Genomic DNA, 21,914 nt, shown 5'->3' on the forward strand with positions numbered 1-21,914 from the left:
TGGAGGATGACGGAGTGGCGGATGATTTTAATCCGGATAATTATTTTCCGGATGATAATGCTTCTTAAAAACATATTGTATTTTATTTGTTTTTAATTTATTTTTATGTAACTTATTATACATTTTAATTCATTAAAATATTAGTTTTAAATGTTTACTTTTATTTAATTGAATTAATTATATAAATTAATTATATGAATTTATTTTATAAAATTTTATTATATTAATTTTATTATATAAATTTTATTTTATAGAATTTATTATATAAAATTTATTATATATAATTTATTATATATTAATTTTATTATATAAATTAATTAATTAATTATATAAAATGAAATAGCTCCTGCATATTAAATTTTTTAAAAAAAAAGCATTTAATGTAGTGACGTGGAGACCACGTCGCTACACTAGTCAACAAACGTACCTGTCCCACCTGCCACACCTGCTGTGTGTGCAGAGACATGTTCCCCATGTAACTCTGTTGCGACGTGGTAGGCACGTCGCTACTTTCTGACGTGTTTTCCACGTCGCTACATGGTTGCCACTTTGGCTCCTGCGACATAGAGCCCCACGTCGCTACTTTTCAGTTGCCACGTGATATTGGATGTTGCGACGTTGGTTCCACGTCGCTGCACAACTTCTTTTTTGTAGTGAAGAGACTAAAATTATTTAAAAATAATATGGAAGAATCCACTTCTTAAATAGATTAAAATTGTGATTTAGTCTTTATAATTTTGTTGAATATAATATTCAATATTTAATTATTTTATTTCTTATACTTAATCATTTAAAAATATAAGTTTTAAACTAATTTTGTGTATCGCTCTCCAACAAAAATTTTAAATATTAAGTAATTTTTTAATTGGTCGATGCAATAATTATATATATATATATATATATATATATATATATATATATATATATATATATATATATATATATATATATATATATAGTTAAATAAATGTGAGTGATTGATTTATAGTTTAATTTTTTATATCAGTATTTATTTATATTTATATATTATTGTGAGTAAATTATTAGTATTTATATATCAATAATTTTTATAAAAAATGAATTTATTTAATTATAAGTTTTTTTAAGATCACAGACCGGGTTTGAGAGAATTCGATGTTAAAACCGATAAAAAAAATATATGAATTTGTTTGGATTAAATCTATAAATTTTTGTAATAAAGTCCAAACTAAACCAATCCATAAATTAACAGATTAATTTAGATTGAATTGATTGGATATATTTATTTATAAAAAATAAATGTGTAAAAATATTTTTAATAAAACATCTAATTTACATCAATTAATTTTCTTAATACTATAAATTTTTTAATTTATTAACATGTCCATATATATAGATGGTAAATGTCACAAAGTGACGTTTCATTTTTTCTTTTAAAGTTGAATACTGTATACTAATTTTTTTTGATAATAATAATATAAATTACACAAATTAATTATAGTTGATTCGGATAGACAGTCTCACAGATAGAATTTTGAAAATCTTTTGCCCAAATCAATTAACATCAGATTTTATTGATTTCATTCAATTTTTTCTAAAACTAAAAAAAAAACTCAATCAAAACATAATGATTTGGTTTAAAATCCGGTTTGTATTCGAATTCGCCCGAACTAATAATCACCCCTATACACCAAAAGCATAATAGTCTAATCAATTTTTAGAGTGAATAAGCATGGATTCTTTGAGATAAATTAAACAAACAGAATATGTACTTGGTGGTGCAATGGTACTAGTGTAGTGAACCATAGTGGCTCACAACTTGTTCATAACATATTAACAATTTCTATCATCTAAACAATTGATCTTATGTGTCATATTATCCCTTAAACTGTGTGACTTTTGCTATAGAGAAACAATATACAAGATAAATATGGATTATTATGAAAATTGAACGATTACTTAGGTGACAACTAGGGTTTGTTTTATCATGGACTATATAGTAAAGGATTCCGAATGGGACCCAATGGTCGCTGATGGAATCAGCACATGGAGCCCACTTATGATAGTGTATGTATCTACCTCATTGAAGATTTTTGCAGCCTCCATAGGTTTTGATTGGACCATGAGTCATTGTAAGATATGGCATTTTTTTGTCTTTATACTTTCTTTGCATGTGTCGCCATGTACATCGCCTTCACCACCCCGCCCCACTTTTCATCAAACTAGTTACTATATACTATTTTCAAATTTATTACTATATCAACTTTCTCAACAAATAAAAGATTAATATAGTTGTGATATCTAAAAGGCTAGTGTCTTGCTCACATATATAGTGACATCATCTATATATAAGAAAAATAAGTTCAACTTCCATGTATGTGAAATAAGAAAAATAAATATCATTAGAATTTTGCTATAGTTCAACTTCCATTTGTACTAATAAAATTGAACTTGGACTTGTTTTACCTGGTAGAGTAAGGAGTGTTGGAATTAGTATATGTGGAATATATTTCTTTTATAGTGAATATATATAGAGATTAACTTATAGATGAAAAGGAAAAGCAATAAATATTTTCCACTTGTCAAAAGTGATATGGTATATGTCTTAAATTAACTCTCATTTATCATTTTTTATTCTCATAAAAATATAATCTTATATTTATAATTTAATTGTTTGTAAATTTATGAATAAATTTTTCTTTTGAGCTTTTATTAATTTGAGTTTGTTGGATTATCACGAAGAGCATTCATATAGGGTTAGAAGTAACACATAAATGACACTACATATTAATCTAAAATTTTAAGATGATATGTGTATGGGTTCTCTCGCTTATAAAGTGTTCAACTTTTATTTTTTTAAACAATGTGGGACTTCCAACTCACACTTGTACACAACAATATTCTCCTCGAGTGTGAGTCCATTCACTATACTACCACTCAAGTGGAAGCTCTATCATCCACATACACTTGTATCGTCGTTGGAGGCAATTCAACGGGACACGCTGCCTGACCACAACCATGTTAGGAAGATTTTTGATACAAGGAGTCGGTCCCTTACTCGAACCATCGGCTTTGATACCATTGTTGGGTCATCATAAGGAACATCCACATTGGGTCAAGAGCAACTAACAAGTGAAAGACATATTCACCCAAAATCTTAAAGTGATAGGTGTATTGGATCCTCTCACTTATAAAGTGTTCAACTTTCACCTTTCTAAACAACGTAAAACTTCTAACTCACACTTGTACACAATAATTTTTTATATTTTACGTGATAAATATGTAATTTCGGTTGTCTATTTGTTTGCTCCATGCACATTTGTCTTAGGTATTCAATATATTACTTTTGTAAAGTGTATATATATATATATATATATATATATATATATATATATATATATATATTAAAAGAGGGATAAAATGTCTAAAAAAGTACAGCGAAATACTGATAACGCACAAGGAGTACCAAAGAACTAGCAAACGGAAAAGAAAAAGAACATCGTACAAGAAAAAAGAACAATTGCCCTAACAAAAATAACAGCTAGGAAAACCCCCACAACACCCAACAACAAAACAAAAAGAACCAGGAACAAAGTTAAAGCTCCCAAGACAGGAACTAGGAATTCGGACAACTACCTCCACCAAAGCACCAAGGACGCCTCAAAAGGGAGGACGCTGTTTCTCAAGCCGATATTGACTCTAATATAAGACGAGATTCTTAAGTCAAGTCGAGAAAGCATAGGAGTTACCCACAGACCTACCAAGATATCATTTCCAAGTCAAGAGAATGTTCAAGTCTTCCACGTCCTTCGAATTCACCAATTTATTGAGAATACTACATAGTATTCATAGATGATCAAGAACAAAAATGACGTTGTTCCAGTTCATATCATTGATGTCTTTTAAAGGTTTTTGCTTTATGGATAGGGTAAACGAGTTAGACTTAGATTGACTATAATGTAGCATTTGATAGTTTAATTTATTTGAAAGCTTGTAATATGTTATTTTTTTATAAATAAAAAAAAAATAGTGATGGTTTACTAAGGAATAAACAATATTAAATTCTCCTTATAAAAATAGTGAGGAAATTTTAATAACTTCATATTCTTTCAAAAATTAACCGAAGGATCTCTACTTTACATAGATAAATTATTCCGTTTATGAATCAAAAGTGATTAATGAGTGAAATTTTGGAGAGATGGGTCGAGCTTTGGTATGACGGTGTAGTGGTAAACCTACAATGTTATCACTGTAACTCTAAAGTGTATTGATGAGTTTCAAAAGCTTATCGTTAGAAATCACTTTTTACTTTTACATGGACACCTTATATATGAAAGTTGGTTAGGTGTCTCATGTTTCACAGTTAGAACACAAAAGACAATTAGATAATTAGATGATATCTAATGATGATCAGAGATTTGTGGCATAAATTAGGTGAAAAACTATCTAGCATGATTGGACTATGCATTCTCATTTTGGCGGAATGATCTTTGGTATTGATTGGATTTTTCTTTTATTGAATCTTTAACTGATCCATAACATAAATACTAGCAAAACTATGTAGCATGCTTGGACTATACATCCTCATTTTGGTGGAATGATTTTTTTATTGAATCTTGGACTAATCCATAACACAAATACTAGCAAATTGTACATTGTAGGCTTTGGTTTTTATCACCAAGATGATCATATAATTAAAAATTATATTATCATTATGATGACTTTTTTGTCAACATCTTAGTGGCTAGGATATAGTTTGAATCACTCAAGTATGCAGTTGAATGTTTGATTCACATCTCATAATCTCATGCTTATGAAGACTAATTAACTATAAAAGATACAATTTTAAATCATTGAAGAAAATGTAGTCTTTACAACTATGCATGGATACCTTACCAAATCACAACACTTAAAAAATACCACTTTGTTGAAGATATCATACAAAACAAAAAACAAAAGTCTGACTAAAATATACTATTTTTTTAACATGTAAAAGTTACATTAAACTTTTTTACATTATCATTGAACTCTAGAAAAATAAAAACCACTCTAAGCTAACATGGTGCTGTCCTATCTTCTTTTATTACTGTACTTTAATTTAATTAATTAATGAATAAATAAATAAATAAATAAAAAGGTACAAAAGTGAGATAAGTTTCCTTTTAATTTTTGTCGCATATATTTTTCTTACTCTTCAAATGTAAAAACAGCCAAATCCCATTTATTCTTTTTTGTCTCTACTTACCTATGCATATACAAAACAATGAAAGATAAGTTCAAAAATGAATAAACAAAACAATTAATATACACGAACCATATGTCATATGACTAATAATGATGTATTATTATTCCAACCATTCCCATTGATGAAAAAATTAAAGTGGGATTATAATGTGGGTCCCACCAATTAATCACGGTTAATTAATTTTTTTTTGTTAGCCCAAAAATCTTATCATCTCTCATTCTCCACTGCCACAACCTCACACTTATCCTTCCATTGACTCCTTTATTATCTTTTCACAAACCATAATTAAAATCACAATCAAGTGAAAATAAATATAAAATTTTAAATCTTAATTAAAAAATCTTTAAAAAAATTTCATTTTCATTCATGGTCCCACCCACGTGTCAACCCTTCTATGATTTGGAATCCCACGTGTCAACCTCTCAACGGCCTGAATTCCAGTTAACGTCATCATCAGGTACCCACTTCCTCCCCATGCACCCTCAGCCACGTCACTATTCACCTATCAAAAATGACTAATATACCCCTAAAATAACAACACGTTGCGTGTCTATTGCAACTTACCATGAACCTTCACGTAGGTGATTCTAGCCACTCCCTTACCGTACCAATATAAAACAAGGTTCACTCTTTGTGGGGTAACAAAAACCACGAACCTATTTTCGTTTGTTACTATCATAAGAACATGTTCTTGTTCTTCTTCTCTGAAAAAAACCGTAGCCATAAACATACTGAAAATTCTCAGTGAAGAAAATAAAGAAACTCTGCTGCCATGGAAAGTACCGATTCGTCGACGGGTTCGCAGCAGCCGAATCTCCCGCCGGGGTTCCGGTTTCACCCTACTGATGAAGAGCTTGTTGTTCATTATCTCAAGAAAAAAGCAGCTTCTGCTCCTTTGCCTGTAGCCATCATAGCTGAAGTTGATCTCTACAAATTTGATCCATGGGAGCTACCAGGTAGTTTCAAAGATTACATGTTTGCGATCTTTACGTTCAAATTCAAAATGGATTTCTCTTATTTTGTTGTAACTTTTCTTCTTCTATCTCACTTAATGTTTATCTCTCTGGTCTTTTTATTCCGACACTGGTTCGATTTCGCGCATATGTTTTATGTGTATGGTTTTCTTTTTGATGTATGAGAAAATTTGATATATGAATTTGATTTAATTGTAATTATGAAATTTTTTTGGTGTTTTTGTAGCTAAGGCAACGTTTGGGGAGCAAGAGTGGTATTTCTTTAGTCCGAGGGACAGGAAGTATCCGAATGGGGCGAGGCCAAACAGGGCAGCAACTTCTGGTTATTGGAAGGCAACTGGTACTGATAAGCCGGTTTTGACTTCTGGAGGAACGCAAAAAGTTGGTGTGAAGAAAGCTTTGGTTTTCTATGGCGGAAAACCACCAAGAGGAATCAAAACCAACTGGATCATGCATGAGTATAGGCTTGCTGATAATAAGCCTAATAATAGGCCTCCTGGTTGTGACTTGGGCAACAAGAAAAACTCTCTTAGGGTAAGCTAAACTAATCCAACTCTTTTCTTTACGCACACAGTTGTTTCACCGACGGAAAATCTGTATTTAATTTTCCGTCGCTGAATCAACTGAGTGTACATGTTTTGAATTTTTGGTTGATGATTTGCTTTTGAGTTTTTGAAATTAACTATATTGTCTTATTTATTTATAGCTTGATGATTGGGTTTTGTGTCGGATCTACAAGAAAAGCAACACGCATCGATCACCGGTGGAACACGATAGGGACGATTCAATAGAAGACATGATAGGCGGAGTACATCCGTCGATCAACGTGGGTCAAATGAACGCGGCATCAAGGTTTCATCATTTTTCAAAGATGTCATCAAGTAGTTACAACAATACATTGTTGGAGAATGATCAAAATTTATTAGAAGGAATGATGATGAACAACAATAATCTAGGAGGAGGTTCAAATTCCAAGGGTGGAGAGTTATCTTTTGTGCCAACCATGACAACATCTTCAAATGCAAATTCACCTTCCAAAAGAACACTTTCTTCTCTCTACAATTGGAATGATCATGAAGATGTTGCAGCAGCAGGTCAAGTTGGTAGTTCATCATCAAACAAAAGGTTCAATTTAGAAAGTGTGGTGAGAAATGATCATCAAGAGAATGGTACTACTTCTTTTGCTTCTCTCCTTAATAATCTCCCTCAAACATCTTCATTGCATCAACAACAACAACAACAAACAATGTTGGGATCAATACCATATCAAATTCAAGGCATGAATTGGTATGGATAAATAATTACTTCAATTAATTAAGGTACTATAAACTTAGATGAATGAGTCAAGATCAATCATCATCATCAACAACATGGTTAAGTACCTTAACCTTTTACACTACTCTCTCGAATTTCGCGCCGACTAGATTGTAAAGAAGGTATTGAGATTTTGGTTGTTAATTAGGAATTTGGAAGAAGCAAGTTAGAAATGTTTCTTCATAGTCATTGGAAGCAGTTGCAGCAGCTGGCTAGCATGCAGGTGAGGCCATGGATATTTTTAGTTAAATTTTAATATAGCTTTATACATATAGATATAGATATAGTTATAGTTATTTGCTTGCTTTTATTTTTAATGGTATGAAAATAAAAAAAAATAAAAAAAAAATGTTGGTAGCTCTTTCATGTACAAATTGTTTAAAAGGGAGGGAAAAAGATTCAGAGAGAGATAATCAGTAGTTATATTTTATATGTTTTTATTGATTATATATACATTGATTTAGGATACATTGTATATATAGATCATATACTTGTAGAACAAGAACTACTTAATGAAGATGCAAGAATTAATTAAATTGGAAATGTTTTTTTTTTATAGATTGATTTGTTCTTCTTTGATATTTTTTTTTAAAATTATAAATAAATTATAACAAAGAAAAAATATCTTAATTAGTTTGTTAAAGTGTAATGATATATAGAATCAATTCTTTGTCACGTCTTTGCATGTAATCTATATAGCTAGAAGGTTATTAGTCTTAGTCATGTCTTGTTCTTTTTTCCAGAATCATTCTTATTGAATCTAAATTAGTTGGTATATAAGTATCAATTAATTAATCAACACATATAAAGTATATGAAATATTAAATTTGTTTGTTATGAGATTATTTTCTGATTTTGATACATCAATAATCCAGTTTACAAAATTCATGAATTGATGAATTTAATATTTTTTATAGGAGCTATGGTATTAATTACTGAAATTTGGATGTTGATGCACTAGCTTACCATAGATTAATCAAAGATTAATGGTTTGTGATAATGTTATTAAAGATTTATTATAGCTAGTGATGACATGATTCCATGATTATCAGTGGCTAGTTTTTCATTGCTATCAATTTTTGTTTCCAAATTTTTCTACCTTCTAAAAATGATATTGGCTCGTACACTATCAAATCTCATGATAACTTACTCTTTTTATATTTTTCTTTTCACAACTATATACAAAACATTTTATTTCAACATATATTTCATTTTTTTCCTCATCTTCTGAAATTTGACACTTTCATCTTACCTAACCATAAACATAATTTCTACATGACATATTTATTGTCAGAAAATATCTTGAGCAACAACTAGATAGTCCTATAAAGAAAACCATTAAAACTTTCTATTTCAATACTATTGAACATAAGATGATGAAGATAACATAATAGGACCACTAAAAAAGTCACGATAGGAAGAAGAAAAATGAATTTTCTATAATAAAAAAGTGAATCTATTTATAGAAATTTTGACTATCGTTAATAATCTGTCGGTTATTACTAGTTGACAAATTTATAATCTAAATCATCTGATCTTATTCGAAAGATGTTATTTATCAGTTGCGTGAATGTAAGAATCACGTCTTTTCAAATAATATAGATCACCTAACACATGTGTTTAGATTATAATGATCTTGACATAACCATGATGTGCATGTCATTATAATTTTTTTTAAAAAAAATATTCTTATTGTAGTGTTATTATCTTAAAACTCATTATCAATTCAAATATGAACTTAATTAATATTGAAGGATAGAGATTCAAGCTGATAAACAAACAACTTCACATCATTGTTTTTGGATAGATACGTCTTTTTTCTTGACAGATACTTATATAGCTGGAAAAAAAATATTTTCTTTCAAACCTAGCTCTCTTCCATAAGCTGGAAATAGTCAATAATTGACCACATGACTATGAGAGGAAGAAAATTATGCACTCAAGAAGAGTTTGGTCAGAAAATAAATTAATAATTAAGTTGAATATATACATAATATTCTCTTTATCTTTATACTTTATAGATTTGTGCCCACACTGACTTTGATTTAATCACAAAAGGGTATAAAGATTTTTTTTTTAGTATGGATGTCATTTTCTTTATTTCATGGGATTGATAAGACATATATAAATATTTTCAAGAAAATATATATTTTAATTTAAATATTTGTCGGTGTAAATAAATTTATACCATCCACAAATTACAATAATTTATATGTTAATTTAAAAATTAAAATTATTAATTGTGATTAAAATCAAATCACTTATAATTTTATGTATAGAAATAGACAAGAAAAGTCTATTTCAATAGGAGCTAGGTTTCTTTTGTGGATTGAGAGTGAGGGAGAAAAGAAAAGGGACCATTTCTTGCTACCATCTAAAGGAATCATTATCCTAATAACCACACAAATATTAATACCTTTTTAATTGCATTTTCCATTTTAAGGAAAGAATACAAATCAACTTTATAAAATTTAGCATGATTTGTGCTTAGTTTTGGAATAGATATCATATGCATCGATGAATTGCACTATTATTGATATTGGTATCTTGAGTTGTGCATCGTGGGTTCACACTTGCATAAATGTATTTTAATCTTATTAGTTAATTATGCAAATTTTTGACAAATCAAAAAATAATTAAAGAAAGAGAAGGAGAAAAAATAACAAGAAGTCATAACCTATTTATGCCTATAGTTTGCTTAATAAAAAGTCATTTATATCTAAATGAGAATAAAACATTTGTTTAGATATGTATTAGGCGATCACTAAGTCAAAAAAAAAGTAATAACTACTATGACTTTTTCTCTAAATAACTATAACATAAATTCAATATCATTTCATATCAAAATATGTGGTTGGTCTTAATAGGGTTGAAATTCGAACCCTTTTGTACAAAGATATAAATAAAAAATTACTAGAAAAAAAAAAAAGAGATAGAATCCATTAAAGGATAAAAAATTTATTTATTTTATTTATAAAATTTATTTTTATTTTAAAAAATTATTAATTTATAAATATCAATAAATTATTTACATAATACATATTAATTGCTGAAAGAAATTGAACCTTATATCAATAGTTAGGTTCATTTAAGTCAACTAGTAAATATGAATCAACTACCTCACCTGTCTTGTTAATATAATATTATTTTTATGAGTAAAAAATAAATTAATATGTTCTCTTTGTTAGGTTTAATAATTTGATTTTGATAATATTTTATTTGAGTGTGTTATTACTAAAATTAAAATAAAATTTGAACAATTTATTAAATTATTCAAATAGTTATACATCACTTTTTCAAAACAAATAATATGCCACCTACTATAATTAAATCATATACGGTTACATCAAATGAAATGGCTCATATTTTCTCTTTAAAATCTAAATAAAATGCTTGCTATTAAATTAAATTGTAAGTGATGAAAATTGCAAGGATTCACAACAAATATACATATAGACATATAAAATTTGTCTTTATCATAGAAACCAATATTTAAGTATAAAACAAAAGAAAAGTGGAGGGAAAGTTTTGAGTGGTGGAGTGGTTTTGATAATGAAGAAAAAGATGTATATGATTTTTGACTTGTTGCATTTAAGTTGATAGCAAGTACAGTGGCATTAAACGGTGTGCTACACTTTTCAATCTTCATGGATGGAATAGAACTTGCTGAAAAGATAAATTAAAAAACCATGCAAATGATAATATTAATATATATATATATATAAAGTCAAATTTGGTATTGTGTCCCACCACCATAGAGCATGTAGGTTATAAGTCCCTCTATTGTCTTATAAAACACTGTTTATGTGTTAGGTTTCACCTGGCTTTGGTAACATGTAGTATGGTATGAGTGGGGAGAAAAAAGAAGAAGAAAAATAAATAAACAAGAAAGTGAGATAATTTGAATCTACTTTGGGAAATGTATAATAGAGAGTGTCAGTCATTAATATGTCGTCAAAAACTATTATAAAAACATATTATAAAAGAAATTGATAAAACAATGTGAAGTCAGGTTGTCCTTCAATAATTTTTGTTTAGCGTACATTGTTTTTTAAAAAATAATATTTTTGTTGGTTTAATACTAATAATTGAGTTCAAAACCTTGTCAAAAAGAACTAAGTTCAAAATGTAGATTATTTAAAACAACTAAGATCAAGATTTATAAGTGTGTGCGTGTATCCATACACATGCAATCAAGAATATTATTGAGTTGTAGAATTGACATCTGACATTCGATTCAGGCTCGGTCATAATTAAGTTGTGTAATGGCTTCTTATCTATTGTACATTTTCTTACAATTTTGTCTATCTATGATGGAAATAATTATGACAATTTGTGCAAGAAAAAGAAGGTTGTGTTTAAATATTAAGATATATGAGATCTAGCGCAGAATGGTCTCAATCTCATTAGTGATTGTGCAACTAATATTCAAAAGGTTGCACAAAAGAGAAAGAATAAAGATTTTAAGGCTTTGTTGATATGCCATCAATACGTTAATGCAAATAATTTTGTAAAGGTTAGAATGTTTAAATCTTCGAAGGAAACATGGTATGCCTTGGAGAAGGGCATATGGCTGAGCAGAAAGGTGAAAAAGTGAGGTTACAAACTAAAAAGAGATAATATGAGTTTCTGCAAATGGAAAATATATAAAGAAAGGCTTAGTGAATTGTTGAGAAGAATTGGGAAACTTGTGAATTAAATGAGGACATGTGGAGACAAGGTATCAAATTAATTTGTGGTTGAAGATTAAGGTCGCCTAAATTTAATCATGCATGTAAATGTCATTATTGAAGAATCAAATGATCTTGCAATCATGACAAAAGAAAAATTGCAAGGATTCCTTAAAGCTCGTGAGCAGAAAATGAATGTGAGAGAGGATGACAAAGCCAATACAAAAGTAACACTACATGCTCAATCAAATAAAGACAAAAAAGACAAAGGTAACTAGAGAATGTGTGTATGTGTATGTGTATGTGTATGCGTGTGTGTGATCATCATAACTTCTATAGAAGAAATTCTCACTAGTGTGGGAATTCTTCAAACTAAAAGCATAGCGGAAATCAAGGAGATTTACGTGAAAATTAATGAGGTGGAAATAACAGTAGAGGTAAAGGATGCAAGGAGAGATTTGATAAAAGTAACATTCGATATTACAATTGTAATAAATGAAGACATTTTACATATGATTTTTCTAAATTAAAAATAAAGGAGTCGTATGAAGATGAAGCTAAATTAGCAAGGCAAGATTATTATGAACCAGCATTGCTAACAGTTATAACCAAAGAAAAAGAAAAATGTTGTGATCAGCGGTAGTTGCATATTGGGTGTTCAACTTACATGGCTAGGAAGACATATTGATTTTTAAGGCTCGATAATGCATTCAAAACAATGTGAATTTGATAGATGACAACATGCTAGAAGCGGGACGAATTTGTGATGTCTCAATCATGAGAAAATATGGTGAACAATTTGTAATCTTACAAGTGATTTACACTCCAAGTAAAAAGTGGAATTTTCTAAGCATTGGTCAATTACTTGAGAAGAAGCACACAATCTCCATAGAAGATAAGATGATGAAAGTGCATGATACAAAGGAAAATTTAATCTTTAAAGCTCTTATGTTAAATAATATACAATTTAAGATTGAGCTTTATGTCATGCGAAAATTCTTAGACATGGGTTTGGGCACTGATGACACTATATCTTTACGTAATAATTACGAGTATTTTTATCGAAATCTGTGGAATCAAGAGCAAATGTCAAATAAATATGTGGAAGAATTGAGCAAAGTTTCAAAAGTGTAAGAAAAGGGGACTTAGAAAAATTCAAAAGAAAAATAGAAGATAAAATAGCATTTTTCGCCCCCAAGAATTCTCGTGACTGCGATGCTATCATCCTGGGCACGATGAGCAGATATCGCAATCACGATAGGACACGATGCAATTGTGATGATAAATTTTTCTGACACATTTTTTGTAACACCCGAGGCCGAATAGGACAGAGAGTGGTCACATGTAACACCTGAGGCCGGAGAGGGCGCGGAGTGGTCGTTGAATTCACATCGGATTGATAGGGATCTTGAGGTTGTGCAGGGAAGGAACTGCATGGGTGAAGAAAGACTCATAAGGATTGATTGGTACTACCTATACAAACAAAATGCATCTTCTTTTCGGTAGCCTAACAGATAAGAACTCCAAAGTTAAGGAGGCTTGACTTGGAGTAGTATTTGCATGGGTGACCTTCTGGGAAGTTTCCCCGAAAGCGTGTGAGTAAGGATAAAGCGTGTTGAAAAGATCTGTATTGGTTTATGGGATCAGTCTGTAATCCTGAAAGTAGTTTAGGGCATTACAAATGGTATCAGAGCAAACATCTCCCATTACGATGTGGTTTGAGGATGGACTAAGCGGAAGCTGGTGGACATGTAACACCTGAGGCCGAAGAGGTCGACGAGTGGTCACCGAATTCACATCAGAATGAGAGGGATCCTGATGGTGTGCAGGGAAGGGATTGTATGGTTAAATGGAGGATTATAAGGATTGATTGGTACTACTTATACCAATAAGATGCATCTTATTTTCGATAGCCTAACGAATAAGAACTCAACATATAACAAAGAAATCACTCCCCAATGTTACATATTAGAGCATAACCAAAACTAAAGCAACGAAACTAAAATAAATAGCTCCAAGAGCTAGCTTCCACTCACAACAGTGTCTCTACTATTGAGTGTTTGCTTGATGCCTATGTAAAGGCAACATTCAAACATAAGGGATGAGAAATAACATTCAATAATAATAGGCATATACTTCAAGGTAGGATATCACCCATAGCATATTCTACACAATATCAATCATAATATATTGATTTCATTCTCACACCCCAACCCACCAATAAATCACAACTCAACAAATATAACTCAACAAACGTACATATAACTCGCTATGCAATGCAACTCGACTATGCAACTCTATGCATTTGCATATGGTACGAAATCAATATTTGGTTCTCTCTAGAACCGTGTCCACTATTCTGAACCCCTGAGCCCCCTCTTCTGAGCTCCAAGCACCTTCTCAGAGCTTGGGACAAGCTGCTAGTTCACTCTTCTAAACTAGCGAACATGCCTCTTAACACAACTCAACATGAATGTATGAACATGTTAAAAAATTCAATGCATTAAGACCCCTCTTCTGATCCTAACATACATGCATTGACAAACCCGCGTAATCCTCACTTTTGGATTACCACAACAACTCAACACCATATTCAGCGTAAAAATGCAACTCAAACACATATAATAAATCAACTCAATAAATTATTAATTCACATATATGAAACTCACCACTAACTCAACAACTCACAACAATACTCATAATGTATAATACATTAATTCATACTCATGATGCATAAAGATATAAATCATAGCATCCATCATCAACAACACGTCAATGATACATGTAATTCTCATCAATTAATCATATTGTTACAACATATTCATGCCTATGATTCCATTATCACTTGATAGGAAATCACGTTATCTTTTCAACGCTTCAAACGACTACTCATTTGGACTTCCGGATCAAAAGTTATGGCCAAACGATTTTAACCGGAAAACACGAACATTGGCTCCCACGCTAAGCGCGCCCCCTGGGCTGAGCGCGAATGCGACGGACAAATTACAGAGTTTTTTGCATTTTCATCGTTGGAGGCCTTTCGGACCTCCGATTTCAATTCCATAAAAACCCAAACGCTCAAAAAATTACAACTTATGCAATACCCTAACTATCTCAAGTTAAATCACAATTTTAACATAATTAAATCATCAATTTATTAATTTAAGGTTAGGCCTAAAACCTTCGAAATTGCAACATTGGTGGAAAACACATCAAGTATCAAAATAGAAAAATCAGTCATAAATAATGCACAAAATTCATCAATAATTACAGAAAATTCTCATCACACATCACATATAATTAGAATTCATCCATATCATACACCCTATTGGAGGTTAAGGACTCGTCTACCCTACCCCTCATGCATAACCCTTATTGAAGGTTATTCTCCCCCTTATCTTAGATTTCTCTTGCAAAATTCTTCCAAACTCTATTAATGGTTGATCTTCCTATGTGTTCTCTTACCCTAGCCTCGTTCTCCTCTTTTTCAAGTTTTTACGTACAATGAAAACTGATTCTCTTCATACTTCTCTCTTTTTCTAATAAACCTATTTTCTCCTAATTAAGCTTTCCATCTTCTACCCCTAGCGTATTCTCGTAATTACCAGTTTGCCCTTAATTTCTCTACACATTCTTTTTTCTTTTATTTTATTTAAATAATAAAATCAAATCATTATTTTATCTAGTAAAATACTTCTAATTTATTTCCTTTCTCTAATTACTCTCTACACCTCTATCATAAGGTCACACACCTTTTCTCTCACGCACATTTATTTAATCATCCACATATAATAATTAAATAAACACATAAAATTATAATTAAATTATAATTAAATAATTTATTAAAAATGGGGTGTTATAACTCTTCTTCGCTTAAAAGATTTTCACCCTCAAAAATTACATTAAGCGAACAGGTTCAGATACGACTCATCCAGCTGGCTCTCAAGCTCCCAAGTCATGTTTTCACCAGTTGGTCCTCCCTAAGCTACCTTCACCAAGGTAATCTCTTTACCATGCAACTGCTTCACTTCTCGATCCTCAATCCGCATGGGTGATGCCTCAACAGTCAGGTTATCTCTCATATGCACATCATCCACCTGGATCACATGAGAGACATAATGGAAATTGTTTAACTTCTTAAATTGATCCTATGATTACAATCTTTTTTTAAGACAAAAAAATAGAAATCCAAAATTTATTAGCATTTATAATGCCAAAATTTCAAGTCGCCCCACTTGTCTTTTCTCTTTATCCTTACTGGGCTCTTGAATATTCTATTATTTACTTCATTTTTCTATGTATGTAATAAGATTTTACAGTTGCTTTTTATTACTATTATTATTGATAATAATTTTCTTATTAAGACCCTATAGAATCAATTTAAAAATCTGAGATTCATACCAGAACCATGATGATTTCCAAAAAAAAATGTTTAATCGAAGTCCAAAAATTTCCTCAGTAAGAACTGTTGGATCATCGCTTATTCAATGAATAGATATAATGAAAAATATACAAAGAAATGATCATAAGCGATGGCAGTTTTAAAGAATAAAATTCTATTTATTTTTCTAATTAAATAAATTCTTCTAACTCTTTCATTTTTTTTCATCTAGTTGTAAGGTATATAAATATCAAGTATGAATCATAGTTTTAATACTCTAGAATCTATTTATTTTCTATATTCAGTGTTTTAGATATTAGAATAAATATCTGAAGGGATAAAGTCATATATCAAGATAAGATGATGTATTCATTTTATGTTATGTACTATCAATAGGATCAATTTTAACAAGTCAAACACTCATATTCTGAAAATAATTTTAACAAGTCAAACACTCATATTCTGAAAATACATAAACAATGAAGGTTCGTGGTCGAACTACCAAACCAAAATGGAATGGGTTAAAAATTAACAATTTAAATGCTTAACTTTACTTTTCTATTGAAAAGCTAGTTAGTTGATTCTTGTGAATATAATTCTCTAATTCATAAAAATTTGGCCTAGTAAAAAGGATGAATTATAAATCTCTAAAAATAGTAGAAAAATAATGCAAATAATAAGGTCATTGCAATCTCCATAAAAGGGGTAGTTCCCGCCCCAAAGCTACCTTACCATACTCTAAATTCCAACGGTTTAAATATATCTCCTACAATAGCTTGTCTTGACCAGATCTAGAACTACCCTCTACTGTTTGTGTAGCCATAAATCCTATTTTTTATTGAGACTTTGTATATCATTATGTTTTAGATAAAGGATTTTATCCTATATATCTATTGTAGTCTTAATATTATATAATTCTGAAAACAACAACCCTATATTCGATTTAATTGCCTGTTTTATTGACTAAACAAAAAGTCGTCTCAATAATTAAGAAAAAATTATATTAATATTTATATGAATATAACTAGGGTTAGGAGCGGGAGTTAAGACCGAAGAGTACAACACGATCAAAGTGCAACATTAATCTTCTTAGAGACATTCTTAAGAATATTTTTAGATGGTTTTTGTCTAAGTAAAGTCATGTATCAAACATGTACACTCGGTCATTGGGTCAGATTGATGTGCATAAGGTATATCCTTATGTACGGTGATAAGTGAGTAATATTTAAATTGTTCTGAGTAACATTTTAGTTAGAAACGAGTAATAATATCATAATCCATGAATAATATATGCATTATTTGTACGCATCTATTAATTACGAGTAATTATTAATTGTGATTAATTAGTACACTATTCTGAGTAATATTTACACCATTCTGAGTAATATCGAATTTTAATTATTTTGAGTAATATATTCATTGTTCAGAGTAATATTTATACTATTTTGAGTAATCTGTATATTATTTTGAGTAATAAATATAATACTTTGAGTAATATAAATAATATTTAAATATTTATGTACCGTGCATAATAATATACCTTATGCACATCAACACATCCCTTCAGTCATTTATTATAAGCAATGACAATGGTCTCAAGAATAAGTAGTTAGTTTCTTCTAAATCATTATCAAATAAGATACAACCACTCAGGTTTACAATCTTTGTGAGACAATGTATATGAAATATGCTACTCAAGTTTAATTCAAGCAATATTGTTTACTCTAATTATTAGTCATACTTAGCGATTTATTTGTTTATCGTTGTATTTCACTTGCAGTAAACTTAAATATATTTTTACAATGCTCACATATACAATACTTAATCAATCCATAAGGTTGTCAGAATCGAGTTTTTACCTTGACTCGTTTTACGTAGGTAAAATCGAAACGTAAAATCGAAACGTAAAATCATAGAGTTTACCTCATGATAAAATTATATTAAATTTATATATACGACATATATATATATATATATATATATATATATATATATATATATATATATATATGTACTTATATAATATTTTAAATGCATTAATTATTTAAAATTTTAACTTAATTATAAAACAAAATATGCTATATCATCATAATAAAGTGTAATATTTACAAACTTGTATCAAACTACACAAATTGTCCATCAAATCATAAAATGTAACATCCAAAAGGTTATAAAAAAAACAATAGTTTCATAAGTTTTTCAAGTTCAAAAAAATAAATCTTTTCATCTTCATCTTCCACTTAATCAAAAGTTTAATCCTTCTACAACATCATCTTCATTAGAACATTCATATTCGACTTGATTAAATTCATCTCCAAATGTTAAAGATCCGTTAATATTATAACCAAGATGTGAATGTGAATAAAATTAAAAATCCATAGAGACAATTTTGTGGACCAAAATATAAAATGTGATTTATAAATTTTGACAAAAAAAAGTAAAATCAGGTCAAAGAGTAAAATCCAACAATTTTACATGATTTTACACGATTTTACCAATTTCAGAAAGATTTAAATCAGTTAATATCGTTTTGGAATACGATTTTATCTAAAAAGGTGTTTACCTGCGATTTAACACGAAATGCTAACCTAAAAACGTGAAATCTATAGAGTTTAGGTTTTAAATCGAGATTTTAACAACCTTGTATCAATACCTAATTATTTCAACATAAACATGCCAACTTGGAACCAAAATAATTTGACTAGATCCTAGATTGTCTGTCGAGTCTACTTATTAATAGAAACATATTTTATCGTCAATAATTTCTCGTGAACTTTTCTCTATGTCTCTTAATTTATTTTTCGTTAATTTCCTCTCCTTTCTAATATGGTTGGGGTAGACAGTCATAACATAGATAGCTTTTGTGAGCTGGTGAATCTACCTACAAAACACTTCAACTCTCGGATGAAAAGATGAAAAATAAAATAAATAATATGTGTCATTTTTTAAAAGAGTGACATCTATTTTTTAAGGGTCTTGCTAACCAGTGCCCTCAGGGCAATGGTTAAGCATTCCTAAAAAAGAAAATATTTTATAAAAAATTTAATATTTTAATTTTCGAGACATTAAATACGTAGATTATCGAAATAAATTTACTATTTTCAAAGTCTTAACCATTACCTTGAGGACACTGATTAGGTTAGTGTTTCTCATTTTTTAAATACGAAGAGTAGTAAAATGTCTTGCAGAAATTCTTCAATTATGAATAGACTTAAAAATTAGACCTATGTACCTTAAAGTTTAGCTTGGGTGCGAACTCAATTTAAAATAAAAACTAAAATTATTAGGCTTTATTAAAGTTTGTGTTCCCTTATTTTATCTCACTTGCAAAATTCGTCCTCATATTTCGAAGTGAAACATTTTTAGTTCTTTTATTTTTTTCTCACTCATAAAATTAGTTTTCATATCTCAAATTTGAATAGTTTTTGTCCTTTTTTTACATATTTTTACTCAATTAATGATGTCTAACTTTTTAATGATATGTAATTTGTGAAACATGACATGTCATCATATATGAACTCTTGTGGAACGTGGTAAACCAACAAAACAACGTTAAAAAAATAACACATTGTCTATTTTAAGTGTAAAATATGGTAGAAATATCAAAAGAAATTAAATTTTAAATAGATTGATTAATTTTGTGAGCAAGTCAAAAAAAGAAAAATAAAATTGCAATAAAAACAAAATATTGTTGGAATAATTAGGGTTTTCAAGAAAAATAAAGATGATGACGAAGATGGAGAGAGAGAGAGAGAGAGAGAGAGAGAGAGAGAGAGAGAGAGAGAGAGAGAGAGAGAGAGAGAGAGAGAGAGAGAGAGAGAGAGAGAGAGAGAGAGAGAGAGAGAGAGAGAGAGAGAGAGAGAGAGAGAGAGAGAGAGAGAGAGAGAGAGAGAGAGAGAGAGAGAGAGAGAGAGAGAGATTATATTGAGAAGAGGAAAATTATTATTGGGAAGTTGCTTCTTTGATTTAGACACTACAAAAAAAAAACGCTCAGTAGTGACGTGAATATCACGCCACAAACAGAAAAAACACTTCACAAACAGATATTTGCGACGTGATCATCTACGTCGCAGGAGGCAACTTTTAGTGACGTGATTTTCACTTCACTATTTAGTGAAGTAAAAATCACGTCGCAACATTTGGACCAGAGATTAATGCACATTCAGTCAGAGCAGTCGTAGAAGCGTTTGGTCAGAAAAAGCATCTTCAGTAGTGACGTGATTTACATGTCACTACCTAGTGATATGAAAATCACGTCACTAAATTTGCCTAGGAGTAAATGAAAAGCATGTTGATATGTTTTAAGTTGCGACGTGATTTTCATGTCACTACTTAGTGACACGGAAATCACGTCACTAATATTATTTTTTTGTAAAAACCAAATAAATATATATATATATATATATATATATATATATATATATATATATATATATATAATTAAATTAATAAACTAAATATATTAAAATTAATAAAATTAATTAATAAAATTTATAAATTAATTCAATAAACTAAATATACTAAAATATAAAAATTAAGAAACTAAAATTATAAATCTAATATTACTAAATGTAATTATAGTTTAATTAATGGTTTACACAAATTCAAAATCAAAAGTAACAACAAAATAAAAACTAAATTAAATCAACAATCAGTCCGGGTCGGGAAACTCATCATCGTTTAGATTTTCCTGATCAGTCGGCGCAGAACCCCCCATATTTTGGTTTCCACCAAAGGATTGCATAAATTGTCGCATTTGCGCCTCCATATCTGATTGTCTTTTCGCCATGACCTCCATTTGCCGCTGATGATCATTCTGCATTGCCATCATTTGGGCCTCCATTTGGGCTTTCAATGTCGCTTCATGTTCCGCCGCTTCACGCCTCACCTCATTTACCGCCAATTGTCTTACGGTTTCTCTCTGTTCATCTGTTAAAGTTACAGGACGTGAACCTCCTTCCCCGTCGAGAACTTTTTGATATAGAGTTCTATCATCAGGTCTCAAGGTGCCTGCCAAATTTCCACCACCAAAAAAACACCCGTTAGGCCCCTTGCCGCCAATGACTTTAGCCCAAAGATAAAAATCCACATCCAGATGAAGCGGCTCTCCCGGTCTTGGAGTATACTGAGGATTAATAGTCAGAAATTGTACAAGCAATGCCTGATAATCATCCTACACATACAAATAAAAAGTTAAATATAATTTAGTTGCCACATGAATTTCACGCCACAAATTTAGTTGCCACATGATTTTCACGCCACAACATCTCACATGCCACATGAAAATTATAACACCCCAATTCTACCTGTCGGAATTAATTAATAAATCAGAATAATAAAACTTCATCAAC

General features: G+C 30.0%; 1 protein-coding gene across 1 annotated transcript; it reads left to right on the top strand.

The window, feature by feature from the left end:
- The first annotated feature begins 5,860 nt into the window (after positions 1-5,860).
- LOC131653660 (NAC transcription factor 56-like) lies at positions 5,861-8,055 on the top strand. Its single transcript, XM_058923913.1, has 3 exons — positions 5,861-6,180; positions 6,425-6,732; positions 6,905-8,055. Exons 1-3 carry the CDS (start codon positions 5,997-5,999, stop codon positions 7,493-7,495), a joined length of 1,083 nt encoding a protein of 360 aa, XP_058779896.1. The 5' UTR covers positions 5,861-5,996; the 3' UTR covers positions 7,496-8,055.
- The last annotated feature ends 13,859 nt before the right edge of the window (positions 8,056-21,914 follow it).

Source organism: Vicia villosa, linkage group LG2 (assembly GCF_029867415.1).
Source record: "Vicia villosa cultivar HV-30 ecotype Madison, WI linkage group LG2, Vvil1.0, whole genome shotgun sequence".
Lineage (NCBI taxonomy): Eukaryota > Viridiplantae > Streptophyta > Magnoliopsida > Fabales > Fabaceae > Vicia > Vicia villosa.